At 35.7% G+C, this 17304-nt stretch overlaps 1 protein-coding gene across 1 annotated transcript in view; it reads left to right on the top strand.

The window, feature by feature from the left end:
- The window catches only part of LOC150107855 (uncharacterized), a 271308-nt gene that overhangs the window by 215944 nt on the left and 38060 nt on the right, over positions 1 to 17304 (top strand). Inside the window, exon 9 of the mRNA XM_090415381.1 lies at positions 5528 to 5606. Within this exon, the coding sequence (XP_090271507.1) occupies positions 5528 to 5606 (79 nt within the window). The remainder of the gene's footprint in view (positions 1 to 5527; positions 5607 to 17304) is intronic.

Below are 17304 nucleotides of genomic sequence, written 5' to 3'. Positions count from 1 at the left end.
GTGCTAAGAGAGAAAAGCTATTAAGCACGCTACAATTTTATGGTGTCAATGGGGCATTATATCAAACAATAGTTAGTCTTTATTTGAGTTGCAAGTCAGCAGTTAGAATTGAAGGAAGTACAGGAAGATCGTTTAATGTTAAATCTGGTGTGAGAAAAGGATGTACTTTATCCCCTCTGTTATTCATTATCTATATGGATCACATTATGAAGGAAACTGGTATTAAACATGATATCAGAATTGGAGATGTTAATGTCAGCTCTTTGCTTTATTGGGACAACGTTATACTTCTACATAAATTCGCTACAAGTTTGCAAGATTCTCTGACTAAATTGAATAACTGTTGTAATAGATATGGTATGAAGGTCAGCAATAAAAAGACAAAGACAATGAAAATAGGTAGAATTGTTGAAAATGTCAACTGTGTTTTGAATGGGGAACCTGTGAAACAAGTAAAACATTTCAGCCACTTCGGCATGATTTTTAGTGAAGATGGTAAATTAAATATGGAAATAGATAACAGAATCAACAAAGCTTGTATTGTAGAAAGTCAATTGAATAAATTCATATGGAATAAGAGAGAGAGAAATTAAGCGGAACACTAAATTAGCTGTATACAAGACAGTATTCAAACCAGTTTTAACTTATGGATCTGAGAGCTGGGTCAGAAGTAAAACACTTGACCAAAGACTAGAGAACTGCAGATATGAGAGTCCTGTGAAAGATTAGAGGCACGAACAGATGGCATCAATGGCAATATCATATTAAAACTAGGATATTAGGAAAGAACTTGACATTGTCAGCATCCAGGAATGTGTTATCAGAGCTAATCTCAGGTGGTATGGTCACTTGAACAGAATGGGAGAGGAACGATTAGCAAAACAAGTGTTCTCTGCCAGGTTGGCAGGAAAACGACCCAGAGGAAGACCAAGATGTAGGTGGATTGATACGGTACAAAGTGCCTTCGATAGAAATACAAGATCTGATAATGTTCGAGTCTTGACAAGTAACAGACTGATTTGGAGGAAAATTGTAGATAGGAAGTTAGTAATGAGGTAAATTTTTCATGAGGTAGTGGTATACCCTGTACACACTCGTGGAGGGTACATGTCAGCAATTTGTTGATAGTGATGATTTAAAAATTTTGAAAACTATTAATTCTATTTTGAAAACTATTAAAACTATTAATAAAACTATTTTTCTTAGAAGCAACAGCAGCTCTCCAAATCCAACCAAATCTCAATAAATACGGTTGCATTAAGATTCCGAAGATTTGGGAAACACTCATCACCAGAGCTCCCACCTTACATTCCAGGCCACCTACTACTGCCCTTAGAGGGCACCCTACCTAGATAGGACTTTAGTGTCACCTACGTGGTTGGGCTTAGTATTGTTTGTTATTTGTGTATATGTTACATTAAGTGTTTTTGTCCCCGTAGATGTCCTAGTGACTAGGACGAAATATAGGAAGCATTAAATTCTGTTTTAATTCTTTTTGAGTGTTGTAAAAAATCCATTAAGCCTCCAACATGATGTCCTCACAGCACTTAAGCCTCTACACACAAAAACTATTAATGTTCTATAACCCCCCCCCCCCCCCACCTAGTTAAGGATCACTGGACTAAACTATATAGATATTCAAGAAAGAATGAAACAGTTTTAAAACAAAAAAGAAGCATTGGAGTCTAATTGGCAAACTTGGAAGAAAACATTGATGGCTTTGTCTGCAAGGATAGAAAAATAAGAATAGCATAGTCAACTCAAGAAATTATAGGAGGACTCCTGGAAAAGAAGCATGCACATTGAAAGTCCCTAGCAAATAAGTTGGGGCGTGCCCTAAAAGAATACAGAGCAAAATGTAGGAGAGCTAAGCTGTGTGTGAAAGTAACTAAACAATAGTCATGGAAAGACTTTTCTTTCTTTTAAGGTTTTTACACATGGTTAGCATTCATTGTAAAGAATTTATGGAGACCAAACATACGTTGGAATAGTTACTTACATTTTAGTTATGAAAATAACTATCGATGTTTTGACTTCTGTATTGAGATGATCAGGAAAACATACATATACACTGGACTACATGATACTACAGAAAAGTAAGATAAATCTAAATGCTTTGTTAATTGTTTATCCAAGCCTGATTTCTAGTGAAAAAAAAAATACATTAAAAAAATAATAATAAATAAATTACAAACAAAATGGAACTTTTTATACATATAGATAATAATATACCAATGATAAAAAAATTAAATAAAGTTTTATAGTAGAATTACATTAAACACATCTCTACAGTCCTTTTATATTAAGGTTTTCTTCTCTTGGGACTCAGCCGTGATATTTTGGATGCTATGTAGGTGAGTCCTCCAGATTTTGGAATTTTTTTTTTTTTTTTCATTATTAGAAGTGAAATAATTACGTGTTGGAGTATTTTTGTCCTCATAAATTCTTCATAATGAATGAGAAGACTTTGGTAAGAATAGCGAAGGTAAATATCAGGAAGGTGATGAAATGTTCCGAAGTCTATTGAAAAACCATAGAAATTGAGGAAAAGTATCGTAAAAGGAATCGGAGATGAACAAGGCGACACGAAAGTTGATGTCAGATGTCCGGAATAATTACTTTGAAAGAAAAACAAAACAAGACAGAACATTAATAGAAAAAGTTTCAAGAGAAATGCAAACAGGAATATATATATATATATCAATATATATATCAATATTTATAATAGAAAAGCCATCAAAAGCTTGAAATGTGGAAAGCCAACTGGAGTATATGATATCCAACCAGAAATGCTTAATTATAGAAGTTTAGAAATTTTGCAGTGGTTGCACCACATAATTCAGATAGACTGATTAGAAGTTAAAATCCGGATGATTGGAGTAGAGCTCTCATAATTTCGTTATGCAAAAAAAAAAAGGGAATAAAGCTGAATGAGAGAATCGGAGAGGAATTTTTCTAATAAGTGTTCGAGGTAAGATTCATGCAAGCATACTTGAAAAGATATATCAATATATATATCAATATTTATAATAGAAAAGCCATCAAAAGCTTGAAATGTGGAAAGCCAACTGGAGTATATGATATCCAACCAGAAATGCTTAATTATAGAAGTTTAGAAATTTTGCAGTGGTTGCACCACATAATTCAGATGGACTGATTAGAAGTTAAAATCCGGATGATTGGAGTAGAGCTCTCATAATTTCGTTATGCAAAAAAAAAAAGGGAATAAAGCTGAATGAGGGAATCGGAGAGGAATTTTTCTAATAAGTGTTCAAGGTAAGATTTATGCAAGCATACTTGAAAAGAGATTGAGAAAGATTGTGGAAGAGAAACTTGAAGAAGAAAAAGCTGGGTTTAGGTTAAATAGAGGTTGTCAAGATCATATTTTTACTTTAAGACCAATAGTCTATTTAAGCGCAAACCTTTAAGTAGGGCCTCATGCTTACGTGTTGAACTATTTCATTCCTTTTCTCATAAGTGTAATATGGATTCAAGTAAGAGTACACAGTTCAAGTTGTTTGTAGGAGAGCTTGGTGAGGGGGAATTGTTTTCCCAGAAGCAGCCCTCCAGTCATAAAACTTATGAAGAGATTCGATCGCTATTATTTTTTACTATAAAGTTTAATTAAGAAAAAGATTCCCACAATGCTTTAAATTCAAATGTCTGTAAAGGTTCTCAAAGTCATGAAGATGTCTTGGCTTATTGTCTGGTATACTGACAGATCCAGTTAATGCCTCAAGGTATTTCAGAGATCTCACATATATATTACCAGAGAAGCTTATCCTAACCAATGTAGCACAAATCATACTGGAAAAGTACAACAAATTGCATGACATTTGTAGAACACAGTTAATCTGGATAATTAAAGAAATGATCAAAAACTCTGTCAGTGGTGTTGGACTTTATCATTTTCTGAGGCAGATTAAAGGCAGAGACATATCACCCAAAAGCATTTGATTAGCAGAATCCATGTTGGATATTTTTAATGAACATAGGGCATGGGTTGATAAATTTCCTATCTTAATTGCAACAATAGTTTATACATATTTACAGCTTGTCATGGACCATGGTAATCCGATGTTAGCAACTTTTAGGCAGAGAGAAGTAAATTTTTGTGTTTCACTTCTTAGAGAAAAGTTTTCAGAATGCATGATCATTGGACGAGATTTGGTTAGGTTATTGCAGAATGTTGCAAGATTATCTGAATTTAAAAAAAGTATGGAGAGAGGTATTATTTAATCCTACAACGTTAGCTCCAAATTTTACAGGTATATTGCTGCTTTTAACTACGCGAACTTCTAGAAGGTTCTTACGATGTAGACTAACACCAGACATGGAGAGGAAAATTGTAGTTTTAACTCCACAAGTCAAATTTGGACAGCAGAAGATGTATCAAGAATGGTTTCAGAAACAGTATTTTTCTACCCATGAAAGTCAGTCTGTCCGATGTAATTTATCTGTTTCATCTGTGATGTTATTCGTCCTTCCAAAGAAGTGCTTTGCTCCAACATCATTTCTCGATGGGCAGTAATTGGATGGTTATTAACAACATGTACATCTAATGTAACTGCTTCAAATGCTAAACTGTCTTTATTTAATAAAAAAAAAAATCAGCTAACGCCTTTTTATTCCCTTATTATTATTACGGGCAGCTCCAATTAGTCCTTAGACTCATCAAGGGAGGCCCAACATGATGTCAAGAACAACTATTCAACATTCACACAGTATCTATCATACTTCACCTTGAACTCATTTACAGTCATGGCACCCACAACAGACTCTGGTTATTCCACTCATTTACCACTCTCCAAGTAAAAAACCTATCTCTAACACCCACACTTTTACCAAGCTTCCAGGGATGGCCCTTAGTCTGCCCACTACCAGTCCTATTTTCAAAAATATCTTCTGAATTCATCTTATAGAAACCTTTCAATAATTTGAATGTCTCAATGATATCACCCCTTTTTCTCCTATCAACCAATTTCTGCAGCCCACAATTCTTCAACCTGTTCTCATAAGGTTCATTCCGTAGTCCTGCTATTATCTTGGTCACTCGTCTCTCGACCCTTATAACTCAGCTTCGAATGAAACCAATGTCATTACAGTTCACACAACACTACTGAAGGTTGGCTCTTTTGACAAGAAAAAGATACAACAGTTGGTGCCACTAGTTTCTTCTATTTTCGAAAAGTTCAGTTTCTTTTTGGACAGAGGATGTAATACCATATCCTATTTTCAGTACCATACATCACTACTGTTATTTAGCCTGTATACCTTGCATTTCTTCCATATTGCGCCATGTAGTTTCAACGAATTACTGTTGTGGCATTTTTCTCAGATTCTGAAGCAGTAATTAAGAAAAATGGAGGTTTTCCCTTTACACTACGGGATATGTGTGTATGCACACACATATCTTAAATTTTGAAAAAAAAAATGGAATATTTTTTTTATTAACAATAATGGAACAACACAACTTCTTTCTATGTTCTTCCATGTCTTCTTTTTTTTTTTTTTTTTTGTATTCTAGACCTTTGAAGACACTGCCACAGAACTAGCAACTGCTCTCATTCAGTTCTTGAACAGTGATGACATCTCAGAAATGGCAGGTTAGTTTTTTTTAGTTTAATTTACCAAAGAAGAAACATTTCTCATATAATTACTATGTCTTAAATGAGTAGAAAGGCTTATGTATTGTCAATTTGTAAGTTTATTTAATAGTATTAATTCACAACACAAGAACAATAAGATAATAATTAATATTTATTTAACTTATTTGCTGATATTTTACTGGTATTATATCCAGCATCTTCAGAGCACAAAAACAGCTTGTCACAGTACATGAACAGCAAAAATTTAGTTGACAGTAGGACTAGTTTAAAAAATAATGGAAAATATGAGGAACTAAAGTCCTAACTTGTGTCATCTGTTGTTGCATAAAAAGTGAAAACCAAGTATTAATTTGATCTTAAAAACACTCTCATGCAGATTTTTGGTAAATTGATACTGGCATACTTGTTGAGGTTTTGGGAATGTTTTAAAGCTCCTGCTGATTATGACTTCTGTGTAACACTTATTTTCTTCCATCCTGTGTGGAGGATCATCCAAAGCATGGCCTGCTAGTCCTGACTTGCCATAATGATAGTGCCGAATGTATTTTTTTTTGTTCTCCAATACAGACTTCAACAGTTCTTGTCTGTCCATAAGTCAGGGTACTTCATACATTCCTGGATGTGATAAAAGAGAGAGAGAGTTAGTCCATAGGTGACCAGATGAGGTTGCCAGTTTGAAATATGGTTTAAATGTGGTGACAGCTGATATTTATTAAGCAGTCTAGATATCATCTTTTTAGATGTGCCCTGAATGTATCAGGTGGTAACAATTTTGCTGCAGTTTGGCATATTAGGCAATGGAGGAGAATTCTTAGGAGAATTTAGTATTTCATTTATTCTTTGGAGAATTTTGCCATTTGCTAAAAAAACTGACAAAAGTGAGTTCAGTGGTAAGCATGTGATCATCGGACCAGATGGCTCTGGCTCTGTGAGTTAGTATATTTAGGATACCGTATTGTTCAGCTGCATGATGGTGTGATTTTTTTGTACGTATATCTTCCTGTATGTGTAGGCTTTCTATAAACAGACAAAGATAATGAACCATCAGGAAGACATGTGACTAGTGTATCTAGGCTGGGCAGACAGCCATTAGCTTCCTGTTCCATTGTGAAGTGGATTTTAGGATGTTGGCTATTTAAATGCACTAAAAATGTATTTCATGTGTATCATGTATAGAAAACACATAATCAACATAGTGCAGAGAAACCCCTGGTTTGAGCGTGGGTATATTCATTGCAAATGTTCTATGCATATTAGGCATAGAACACTTAGGGTGAAGGGTAAGAAAGGGAAGAGCTCATAGCTGTCCCATCTAGTTGTTTGTGTATCTTCCCTTTCCATGCAAAATAAACAGCACGCAATGTAAATTTGAATAATTCAAATATGTCTGGGGTGAAATGCGACTCTCAGTTAATGGTGCATTGGTAAATAGTGATGTGATATTGAAACTAATCATTATGTCTGAACTTAAAAAAACAAACAAATCAGCTAATGCCTTTTATTTCCTTATAGGGAAATAAAAGGCATTATACCCTATCTAGCTTTTAGAGATTGAGCGGGCAGTTCAATCTCCACCAGCAGCTAATCAGAAATAGCTGGTCCATGTCTATCACTAATTATAGGCAGCCACTGATGAAGAGACTGGCAAACAAATGTTGCCATCTCCTGGCACCTAACCCTAACAGGGTATGTTACTGTCTGAAATAATATGGGTACTATGGTCAATTTTCTTGAGTTTACAGGACAAAAAAACGAGTTTCTGAAAAGCTCACTTGCTTGTGCTGGAGATAGACTAACTCAAGAACTGGTCAAAGATGGGCTTAGAGAAAGTTCCTCCAGTTGGCAACTAGACTTGAACTTAAGTCTAACTTTCTGTGATCAAGTGCAGAGGACACAAGTGCCACATCCACTGAGCTATACAGGCCTTTTAAAACTTTTTAAAATATGATCTTTTAATATACTTTTTTAGATGAACAGAATTTTTAACAAAAGAGGAAAAATTACCTGAGATAGGGAGAGGGGCTGGTAATTTAGCCAAATGGTCAGCAAGTTTGTATTTAGAATGTTTAGATTTCTTCTTCTTTCTATCCATAATTGGGATAAGGTGAATTTTTGATGCTCTATGTATTCTGGGTGTTTTACTACAAAAGACTTGAGTTTGTTAACAGTTCATGGGGAATTATTGCATAGGATGATAGGAAAATGAGAAGTCATCACCTGAAAACAGTACAGAGGTCATGTGAATAAGGAAGTGAAAAGAAGATATTTTGCTTGGCAGTGGGTTAGTGAATGGATTGCATTGTCAGAACAGCTGGTGATGGCTCCAACAATGAATGTCTTCATGAGAAAATATGATAGTCTTGTGCTCTGTGAGAAATCAACCTTCTATGATGAATCTTCGAACCCCATACATGGAAGCAACTAATATAACTATTTTCACTTTCTTTATCTTTATTTTCATTTCTTCCAATGGTTCTTCATCAGTTGTTTTAAGGGAACATGTATACTAGACATATTTATAGATATTTATACAGCTTATAGATGTAAACCATATAAGTATCTATAAAACAGTCCCTTAAGGGTCAAAGCCAAATAACTGGGAAGAGACCTCCACATCGCCTTTCAGGAATGTGGAGAACTGACTGGGCCTTCTGACCCAATGTCCAATCCTCACCTTCACGTGTAGTATCTACTGGGTACTGAATGAACAAGGTTGGGCTAGCAATTTGAGACTTAGCTGAACAAATTGTAAATTTTATTGACTTAAACAACAAATGAATATGATGGTACAACATGATGAGATTTCATTCTGGCTGGGACATTGCCCAGTTAAACAAGGTGCTTTTTTTGTCAGGGAATCAGGGCGAACAGTGAAAAGTCAGCTACTGGAACAAACTCCAACTCACCATCTAGAAGATGAAGAATAAACCCAATATCAGAAGAACTGAAGATAGGAACCATCAATATAAGGAGTATTAATGGAAAGGAAATCAAACTTGCAGAAGAATTGGAAAAATACAATATGGACAGAATTGGCATTACAGAGACAAAGAAGATAAAAACAGGTGAGATATTACTAAATAATAAGTATAGGATCCTATTTTCAGGCAATAATGATCAGGGAAAGGAAGGTTTAGCAATAGCAATCTCCTCTACTTCTGTTAAAGTTTCCCCACCAAGTATATACTTGGTGGGGAAACTTTAACAGAATTTAAAAAAAAAACTTTAACATCCCATCGTTGCTTACCAAATCTCAAAACCTTACACTTGGCAACATTGAACTGACAGTTCCACTTATGTCCATTCATGCAATCTATTCAAGTCCTCTTGTAAGGCATTAACATCAGCCTGACTGTACATTGCTCTCCCCAGTTTTGCATCATCTGCAAACAGCTGGATATCACTAGTTAAACCCGACCCAATATCATTAACATACAAATTGAACAACAATGGCCCTAAAACTGACCCCTGCAGCACACCACCGGTGACCTTTCTCTTTCGAGATACTGCATCTCCATATACAACTTCCTGATACCTATCTGACAGCCAGTCACTGATCCAACACAGAAGTCTGTTATCTAATCCCATCTGTTTCAATTTATTTAAGAGCTTGTCATGTGGCAGTCTATCAAAAGCCTTTGCAAAATCCAAGTACACCACTGTATATGCGTCTCCTCTGTCCTGGGTATTTGTCACCTTGTTATAGTACATAAGTAAGTTAGTGAAACATGATCTCCCCTTAACAAATCCATGCTGATAACCACAGAGAATACTGCTGTTATCAACCCATTTCTGTATCCTACTTCTCACCAATCTCTCCAGGACTTTCACCAACTCCAGATATACAGACTGGCCTATAATTTGAAACTACGGCCTTATCACCACCTTTATGCAGTGGAACAAATTTACATTCTTTCCACTCCCTTGGAACCTGTGCTGTTGCAAAACTCTTATTAAACAGGTATGCCAATGCTACTGCTAGTTCCCTGGAACGTTCCTTAAGATGTGTGGTGATATGTCATCAAATCTTGTCGCCTTATTAACATTAAGGTTATTTATTTCCTTAAATACTTCCTGCTCACTCACAATTAAGCTATCCTCTCCTATGTCCTCTACACTTAAGTTCCTCATGATTCCACCCTGATCAGGATGAAACACACTTATAAATTGATCACTGAATACCTCAACAATGTCTTCTGCAGCAGTTACCATTCTATCACTTTTATCTCTTAACTTCATCTTTAGGAATGTTCCAGGGAACTAGTCACATAACCAAAAAAAAAAAAAACTCTAGGGTTTTTCTTAGCCCGATTTGCCAATTTCTGCTCATACTCTACTTTTGTTTTCCAGGAGTCACTCTCCTGACTTGTTCTTTATATTTTTCATGTGACTGATTACTATTATTCATCTTGTACTTCCTCCAAAGTACTTTCTTTTTCCAGATTTCATGCTTAAGCTCCACATTCATCCATTTTACACCTACCTTATTCAGCCTTTTGGCCTTTGGGATACATTCGTACATTGATGTTGTTATATATTTCTTTGTATGTTCCCATGCAGCATTTATTTCCTTACCGCTCTATTCCTCGATCCGTGTTATAGCTCGAAGTTGTCTCCTAAGCTTGTCATAATCACTAGCCTTATAATTCCACATATATCCTTTCCTCACAAAAGCCTGCATATGACTAGCCACAAGACAGGTGATTACTTCATGATCACTTTCATCAACTGGAGGAAAATGTGAACCCCCCCCTCTAGCAGTTATATCCTCTGATGAAATGATCAGAACTAGAATTCTTGATTCTCGCGTGCCTTCCTTTATGTGCTGCCTGAGATATTCTCAAGAATTCGAGAAATTCACTTCCCTTATTCCCAAATGGTATCTCTTCATTCCAATCTATACTGCATAATTAAAATTATGCATTATAACCATTGCTACTATTTCCCCCCTTTCATGTCTACCTTATGCAGAATTAATTCCCCTACTATCATCAGCAACACTCCTCCTCCCTTCCTGCCCTTTCTATCCTCACAAAAAATACTGTATCTTTCCATTTCTATTCGTGTTACGATATCGTCTTCATTCAACCATGTTTGACTTATTCCAATGACTTGGGGGCGAATGAACTCAATCACTGAAACCATTTCATCCCCTTTATTTCTGATACTTCTGGCATTTGTAAACAAACACAACTGTTCATTTTTAGGTTTATAGCCAGTCCTATCCAAGCCATATGTTGGTTGTGATTTACCCACTACACCTGCCAAATCACCTTTATCACTGCTTACCACATATACCTGCTCAGTCTCCACTTCTCCGCCCACATTGCAATATACTCCATCTTCATACACACATTCACTGCTACTTTCAACATTCTCTCTCTCTATGCCACCTTGTCTACCCGAGCTCCCCTCCGTTTCTCTGTTCCTGTTGTATTCCCGTTCTCACTCTCTCTCTCTCACTACTACCTGTTTCCACTGCCAAGCATTGCTGTCTCTTCAGTACCACTCTCCTGAATTTTCTCTTCATCTCTTCCTTCTGATCTCTGGCACGCATCACACACTGTACTTCCACACGCTCACTCCAAAGCCATTTAAATGCAATCCATCGTGCCCGTATAATTTCATTCTTCCCTCAAACACATTCCATACATCCACACACTCCACTCTTTTCTCCTCACACAGCTATGCCAACATACCATTCATGATTTTGGCTCTCCATCGCAACTCATCATCATCATACCTAGGTAACACACTGACAACCTTTCCTACTACACTGTTATCTTTCACTCTTCTCAATAGCCTCCTGATATTTGTCCTCGCATCCTTCTTATGTCCAGTTAGATCATTCATTCCTGCAATCACAACTAACGCTCTCGCTCATTTCTTCCTCATGTCCAATGCTTTAATTGTCGTACTCATTCTCTGACTTGGATAGCAGACCTTATGGACTCTGTCAGTAACTATCCCTCTAATTATGGAATCTCCATATACTGCTATCCTGGAATCACTTGTCACTTCTTTTACTCTTTTGTTCTTTCTTTCTGATTTTTCACATACTTTCATTAATTTTCACTAGATGCCTAACATTGCTCAACATATTCTTCATTTCATTTTTCATTTCCGATATCTGTTTCATTAAATCTTGCATTCCGACAACTTCACTCTCTATCTCACTACCCCTCATTCAGCTTCACTTAATAACCTAACCTAACCTATCCATCTTTTCAGTCAGTTTCACGTTCTGTGTATCTTGGTCCAACAGTATATTGCACTTACGACAAATCCATACTTTCTCTTTTTTGGATGTTGTTTCCCCTCTCCTTATTCTGCCGATGTGCCTTCATATGTGTTAAGCTGTTAAAAAAAAAGGTTTTTTTGGGGGAAGTGGGGCAAAGTAATGTGGGGGAATTATTTGAAAAAACCTGGGTTTTTAAATATGTGTATAAATATTATTATTATTAAGGATGGGTAGAGAGCATTTTGGGAGGGGAAGGGGTTGTGAGAGAAAGATCTGAAGATAGAAATTATTTTTTTTGGGGGGAAGAGGAGGGATTTAAGGGAAAAAGTCAGAGGTGAGAGTTCTTTTATCTCAAAGGACTTTTCCCCATCCCTCCTCTTTCCCACATTACTCTCCCCCATTCCCCCCTCCCTTTAACAACTTAACAGCATATGAATGCACATCGTCAGAAAAAAAGGCACTTCCAAAATTTCTCCTATTTTTATTCTTCGTATATTAGTTTTATAACACTTCAGTAATGTCCTAGAATTTTTGGTAAAGAGCCAATGACATTGTAAAAAAAGGGGCACTCCTAAATGAAAATAGACTATATTAGCCATTAAAATAATAATTATTGAAAATAATATACAGCAGTTTTAAAACAAGAGCCATATCCTGAAATCTCATTGGCAAACTCTGAAGAAGACACTGAATGAATAAGCTAGGAAGGTATGTGGTGAAGTTAGTATAACCAAGTGAAAAAACTACCAACATCTATCTCTAATCCAGAGTATTTTAATCCTTATAGTCCTTATAAGGACTGGTTTAAAGGGGCAAAGCTAGAATGCTTTTCATCTTCCCCATTATCTGTAGAGGAAAGTGTAAGGATAAGTGTTATTGAGCTATTAAAGCTCTGATCATGGCAGGAAGGTAACAGCAATAGCCGAGCCTCAGTTACAACTTCATTGGCTACAGCATTGCCATCCATTACCCTCCAAGGGTAAGTTTTTCTTCCCAACAATCAGAGTATTTTAATAATAAGGTGTGATACCTTTTGGCTACTTGTATATGGAAATATGACTTCTGCATTACTTCAAACGTAGTATCACTTTTGGATCTGACTCCCACTGATGAGATCTCAATAAAGGTTGAAACTGGTCTGGATAAGACCCTTTCCATAATGTATAGCATTGTGCATGTCCGTAAGGATATATGTTCTTTGCATTATGGGATACTAAGGCAGGTGATGTGAAGTCATTATCTTGTATATATGAGTTGCCCAGTCCTGAAAGTACTTCAGGTGCAAACTTTGTTTGCTTACACTTGGATAAAGGATTAAACCAAAAATAAAATTTCTTGGCATCTTTAATTTATAGTATAATCAAGTGGAACAACTACCAACATCTATCTCTAATTCTTGTATCCAGTATATTGTTCTTATTTTTCTATCCTTGCAGATAACTTCACCTTATGCCTCCGTACGAATAGGTCAGTGGTTTCTTCAGACTTTGCCACTTGAGACTCCAGATTTAGTTCTTTTTGAACTGTTTAATTTTTTTTTTTTCACTATTAGTTTATAAAAGCTGCTTAACTATAATATAATGCTTTCTAAAACTTTCTTGCATACTGTTCTTTTGAATGTTATGTTCATTTTTATCTTGCTCAAAACTAAGTGATGGTTGCTTCCATTTCAAATCCTCTGTAAATCTTGTATCCTGAACCTGTGTAAAGATATCACTATAAAAATAAAAAAAAGCAGTAAAGCTTTTCTTATTTCTTGTGTCTTCTTTCCACTTTAACTTGTACACATTTTATGTTGCAATATGGTGTTAGTAATGACTAGTTCATATCCTGAGTAGAAATCCAGCATATTTATTGTTATTATTGGGCTTGTCCTTTTCTCCAAATATTACCAAAACATCTATATGCCTGTTGGGTTTTGCTTCCTACTCTGCTGTTTAGATCTTCAACAAGAACCATATTTTAAGTGTCAGCTGCCTGCCCTAATGACTTTTAAAAGTCTCCCATTTCTTTTTTCAGGGGCACCTTCTGTGGGATCTTTGGCACAAATAAGTTTCATTGTCCATTTAGCAATTTTTGAAGTTTTCCCACATAACTTTATTAGAAACTGCCTTCCAATCAAGAAGTGTATCTCCATGTTTAGTGTTGATTGCTAATTCAACACTAAACGTGGAAATAATCCTTGATCATTATTTTTAAGAGGGAATTCCAAGTAGTCACTCTCATGAAGGGAGTGAATTCAAGAACATGTATGACAGCTGGTGCAAGTAGTACATGTTCTTGAATTCACTCACATTACTTATAACTACATCCTGTACCACTCTGAGAAAAAAAAATCTTGGTCTCAGCTGCTCTTCTTTATTGTAATCCTTCTCAACTTCTAAGGATGCTCTTTGGTCCTTTTCCCAAACTCCATAAAATGAAAAATTTCATCTAGTGAAATCCTGTGTGATGCTTTCAGGAGTTTGTAAGTCTCAATCATATCATCCCTCTTTCTCTTGTTAGCTAGTGTGTGTGCGGTCTACAAATTTTCAGTGTCTTCATAATCAGCATTCCACAATCCTAATATTTTTAACACTCCTTTGCACTCTCTTTATTGCATTGGAATCGCAATGAAACTAGAAAACCAGTCGAAAGTTTATTTTTCACTTGGTTAGACTATAATAAATTTAGTTAAATCCTTTATCCAAGTGTGAGCAAACAGAGTTTGTACCTGAAAATATCTTCAGGACTGGGGTAAGGTGGTACAACACCATGCAACTCATAGCAAAGGTGGACCAAGCTAACATCACTCCTATCTCAGTATCTCCCATAATGCAAAACACATCTCCTTGCAGATATGTATAATGTTAGGCATTAAGGAAAAGGCCACTACCCAGACTAGTTTCAACCTTTATTGAGGTCTCTTCAGTGGGAGCCAGGCCCATAAGTGGAGATACCTGGCAGAAGCATTAACGAGGTCATCTTTACCTATAGGAGTTGCCAAAAGGCTTTATATTAAATTACTCTGGATTTAGAGAAATATGTTGAAAGTTTATTTTTCACTTGGTTAGACCATAATAAATTTAGTTTAATCCTTCATCCAAGTGTGAACACACAAAATTTGCACCTGAAAATATCTTCAGGACTGGAGTAAGGTAGTACAACACCGGGAAACTCATAGCAAAGGTGAACCAAGCTAACATCATGCCTATCTCAGTATCTCCCATAATGCAAAACTCATCTTCTTGTGGATATGTATAATGTTATGCATTAAGGGAAGAGCCACTACCTTTTGCTACGACTTACCCGGTAATTATTGCTGCATATAATGTCCCACTGACACCTGCATATGATGTCCCACTGATACAACTGCAGCAATTTGAACAGCTTCTTTCTTCACAATTTGTCATATTACTTTTCCATATCTACCAAACTTAAATACAAATCTTTGTTATTCTCATGATTTCTCTACTATCTGTCGTAAAGTGAAAATCAGATTCTGACAGCCTCTATTGCCTGAATTCAGCTTGTTCTTCACCAAGCTTCCGTTCCACAATCCATCTCAACTGTTTCTCAGGTATACTTGCATAAATCTTACCAGGAACACTCAGTAATGAAATACCTCACATTCAGTTTTTATTTCCCTTTTTTATATATGGGTACCACAAGAGCTCTGCTCCAATCATCTGGAATTCGTCCCTCTGCCCAGGCTTTCTGAACTATGCAGGGCAATCACTGTAAGAATTTTATACCTCCATTGTTGAGCATTTCTGGTCAAATATCATCTAATCCAGCTGCCTTTCCACATTTCAGGAATCTTGATTGCTTTTTCTACTTATGGATATGAATTTCTGATTGCATTTCTGTTGAGTATTTTTTACTACTGTTCTGTCATCACTGCTTGTTTCATTTAGCAACTTTTTGAAGTAATTACTGCATACATGAAGAATATATTTTTTTCTCCAGCTTTCATTTCATCTTTATCATCTCTAATTCCCTTTACAGCATTCTTTCCTCCATTTCTGAGATTCTTCAACAGCTTCCAGAATATCTTGCCACCTTCTTGATATTTATTTTCTATGTTATCACCAAAGTCTTCCCATGAGTTTTGTTTAGCTAGTTTTACAGTTTTTAACTTTCTTACATTTGTCTCTCTATTCTCTAAGACAGTGTTTCTCAACCTATGGTCCGCAGATTACAGGTGGTCAATGATGATGGGACAGGAGGTCCGCAGGCAGACTTAAATTAATTAAATATATTTTTTAGTTATCCAAACGAATTAAAATTGAATAAGTAAAAATTATTGAAATCAAATGGAGACTTAAAAAACAACAACAAATGTCGTGAAAACAACATTTGTTGTTTGCCTTGCTGTTCTGTCAGATTTTAGATTTGAAGTGAACATGTGTTATCCACAATTCAACTAATTGCTTTTTGTTTATTGATTTTTATTACTGAAGGTTTTTCCTCCTTCAACGAAGGTTCAGTATACCTTCAGAAATGACAAATGATACTTGGACAAAGTGTGTCTTGAGTCATACTGAGCCTTCGTTGAAGAAGAAAAACCTTCAGTAATAAAAATCAATAAACAAAAAGCAATTGGTTGAATTGTGGATTTTCCATTATTTAAAAACGGAAACGTTTTTTAATAATGTAAAAATGGCTTAGAACTAAAACTTTGAAAAGAGCAGCAAATGAAACAGGTGATGCTAACCCTAATTGCGATATACATGTTATAACGGTGAGTAAATCTGATATTATTAAAGTATAAGAAACAAGCAGCTCAAATAAAAAATACAATAGGAAATATAACAGTCTTATTTGGAATTTCGGTTTACTTGGTGTGGAGATGAAAGTGAACAGAAACCTCAATGTGTTTTGTGTTATGAAGTGTTGTCGAATGAGTGCATGAAACCTGTAAAATCCCGACATTTAAAAACTAAACATTGTGATGTGAAAAATAAGCAAATTGAAAAAAAATAGGTAAAAAAAGCCAATTTCAGTGATGCTTAGCAACATTAAATCATGGGAAAGATGTAGTTTTGGCCATGAGTTTGATTAATAGCAAGGCACTGGAAGCATCTATCTCTTAAGTTTGTGCATAGTGAAAACAGGGACACCTCATTCTATCAGAGAAAATTTACTACTTCCAGCTATAAAAGATGTGGCAAAAGCTATATTTGGCAACAGGTTACTAAAAGATGTTGATTTGACTCCTCTTTCAATGATACTGTAGGTTGTAGAATTAATGATATGGCAGAACTAGCACAACATAGTATTGACACTAAACATAATATCCAGTGGGATGAAGCTTGTCTTCTCCACAGATGCAAGTTTAAATATGAACTCCTTTTTAAAGAAAGTTGCGAAGCCTTTTTACATCGGCCAAATTTGAATCTAAATGACCGTCTCTTTGTCCCAAAAGTTTGGGAGATTCTTATCTTAGGCAACCATCAATGAAATAGTTTGTAA

This window comes from Typopeltis vanoorti, chromosome 3 (genome assembly GCF_054136105.1).
Source record: "Typopeltis vanoorti isolate ZY-2024b chromosome 3, IOZ_Tvanoo_1.0, whole genome shotgun sequence".
NCBI lineage: Eukaryota > Metazoa > Arthropoda > Arachnida > Uropygi > Thelyphonidae > Typopeltis > Typopeltis vanoorti.
Note: the sequence above shows the minus strand (reverse complement) of the source record. Positions and strands in the feature narration are given on the sequence as shown.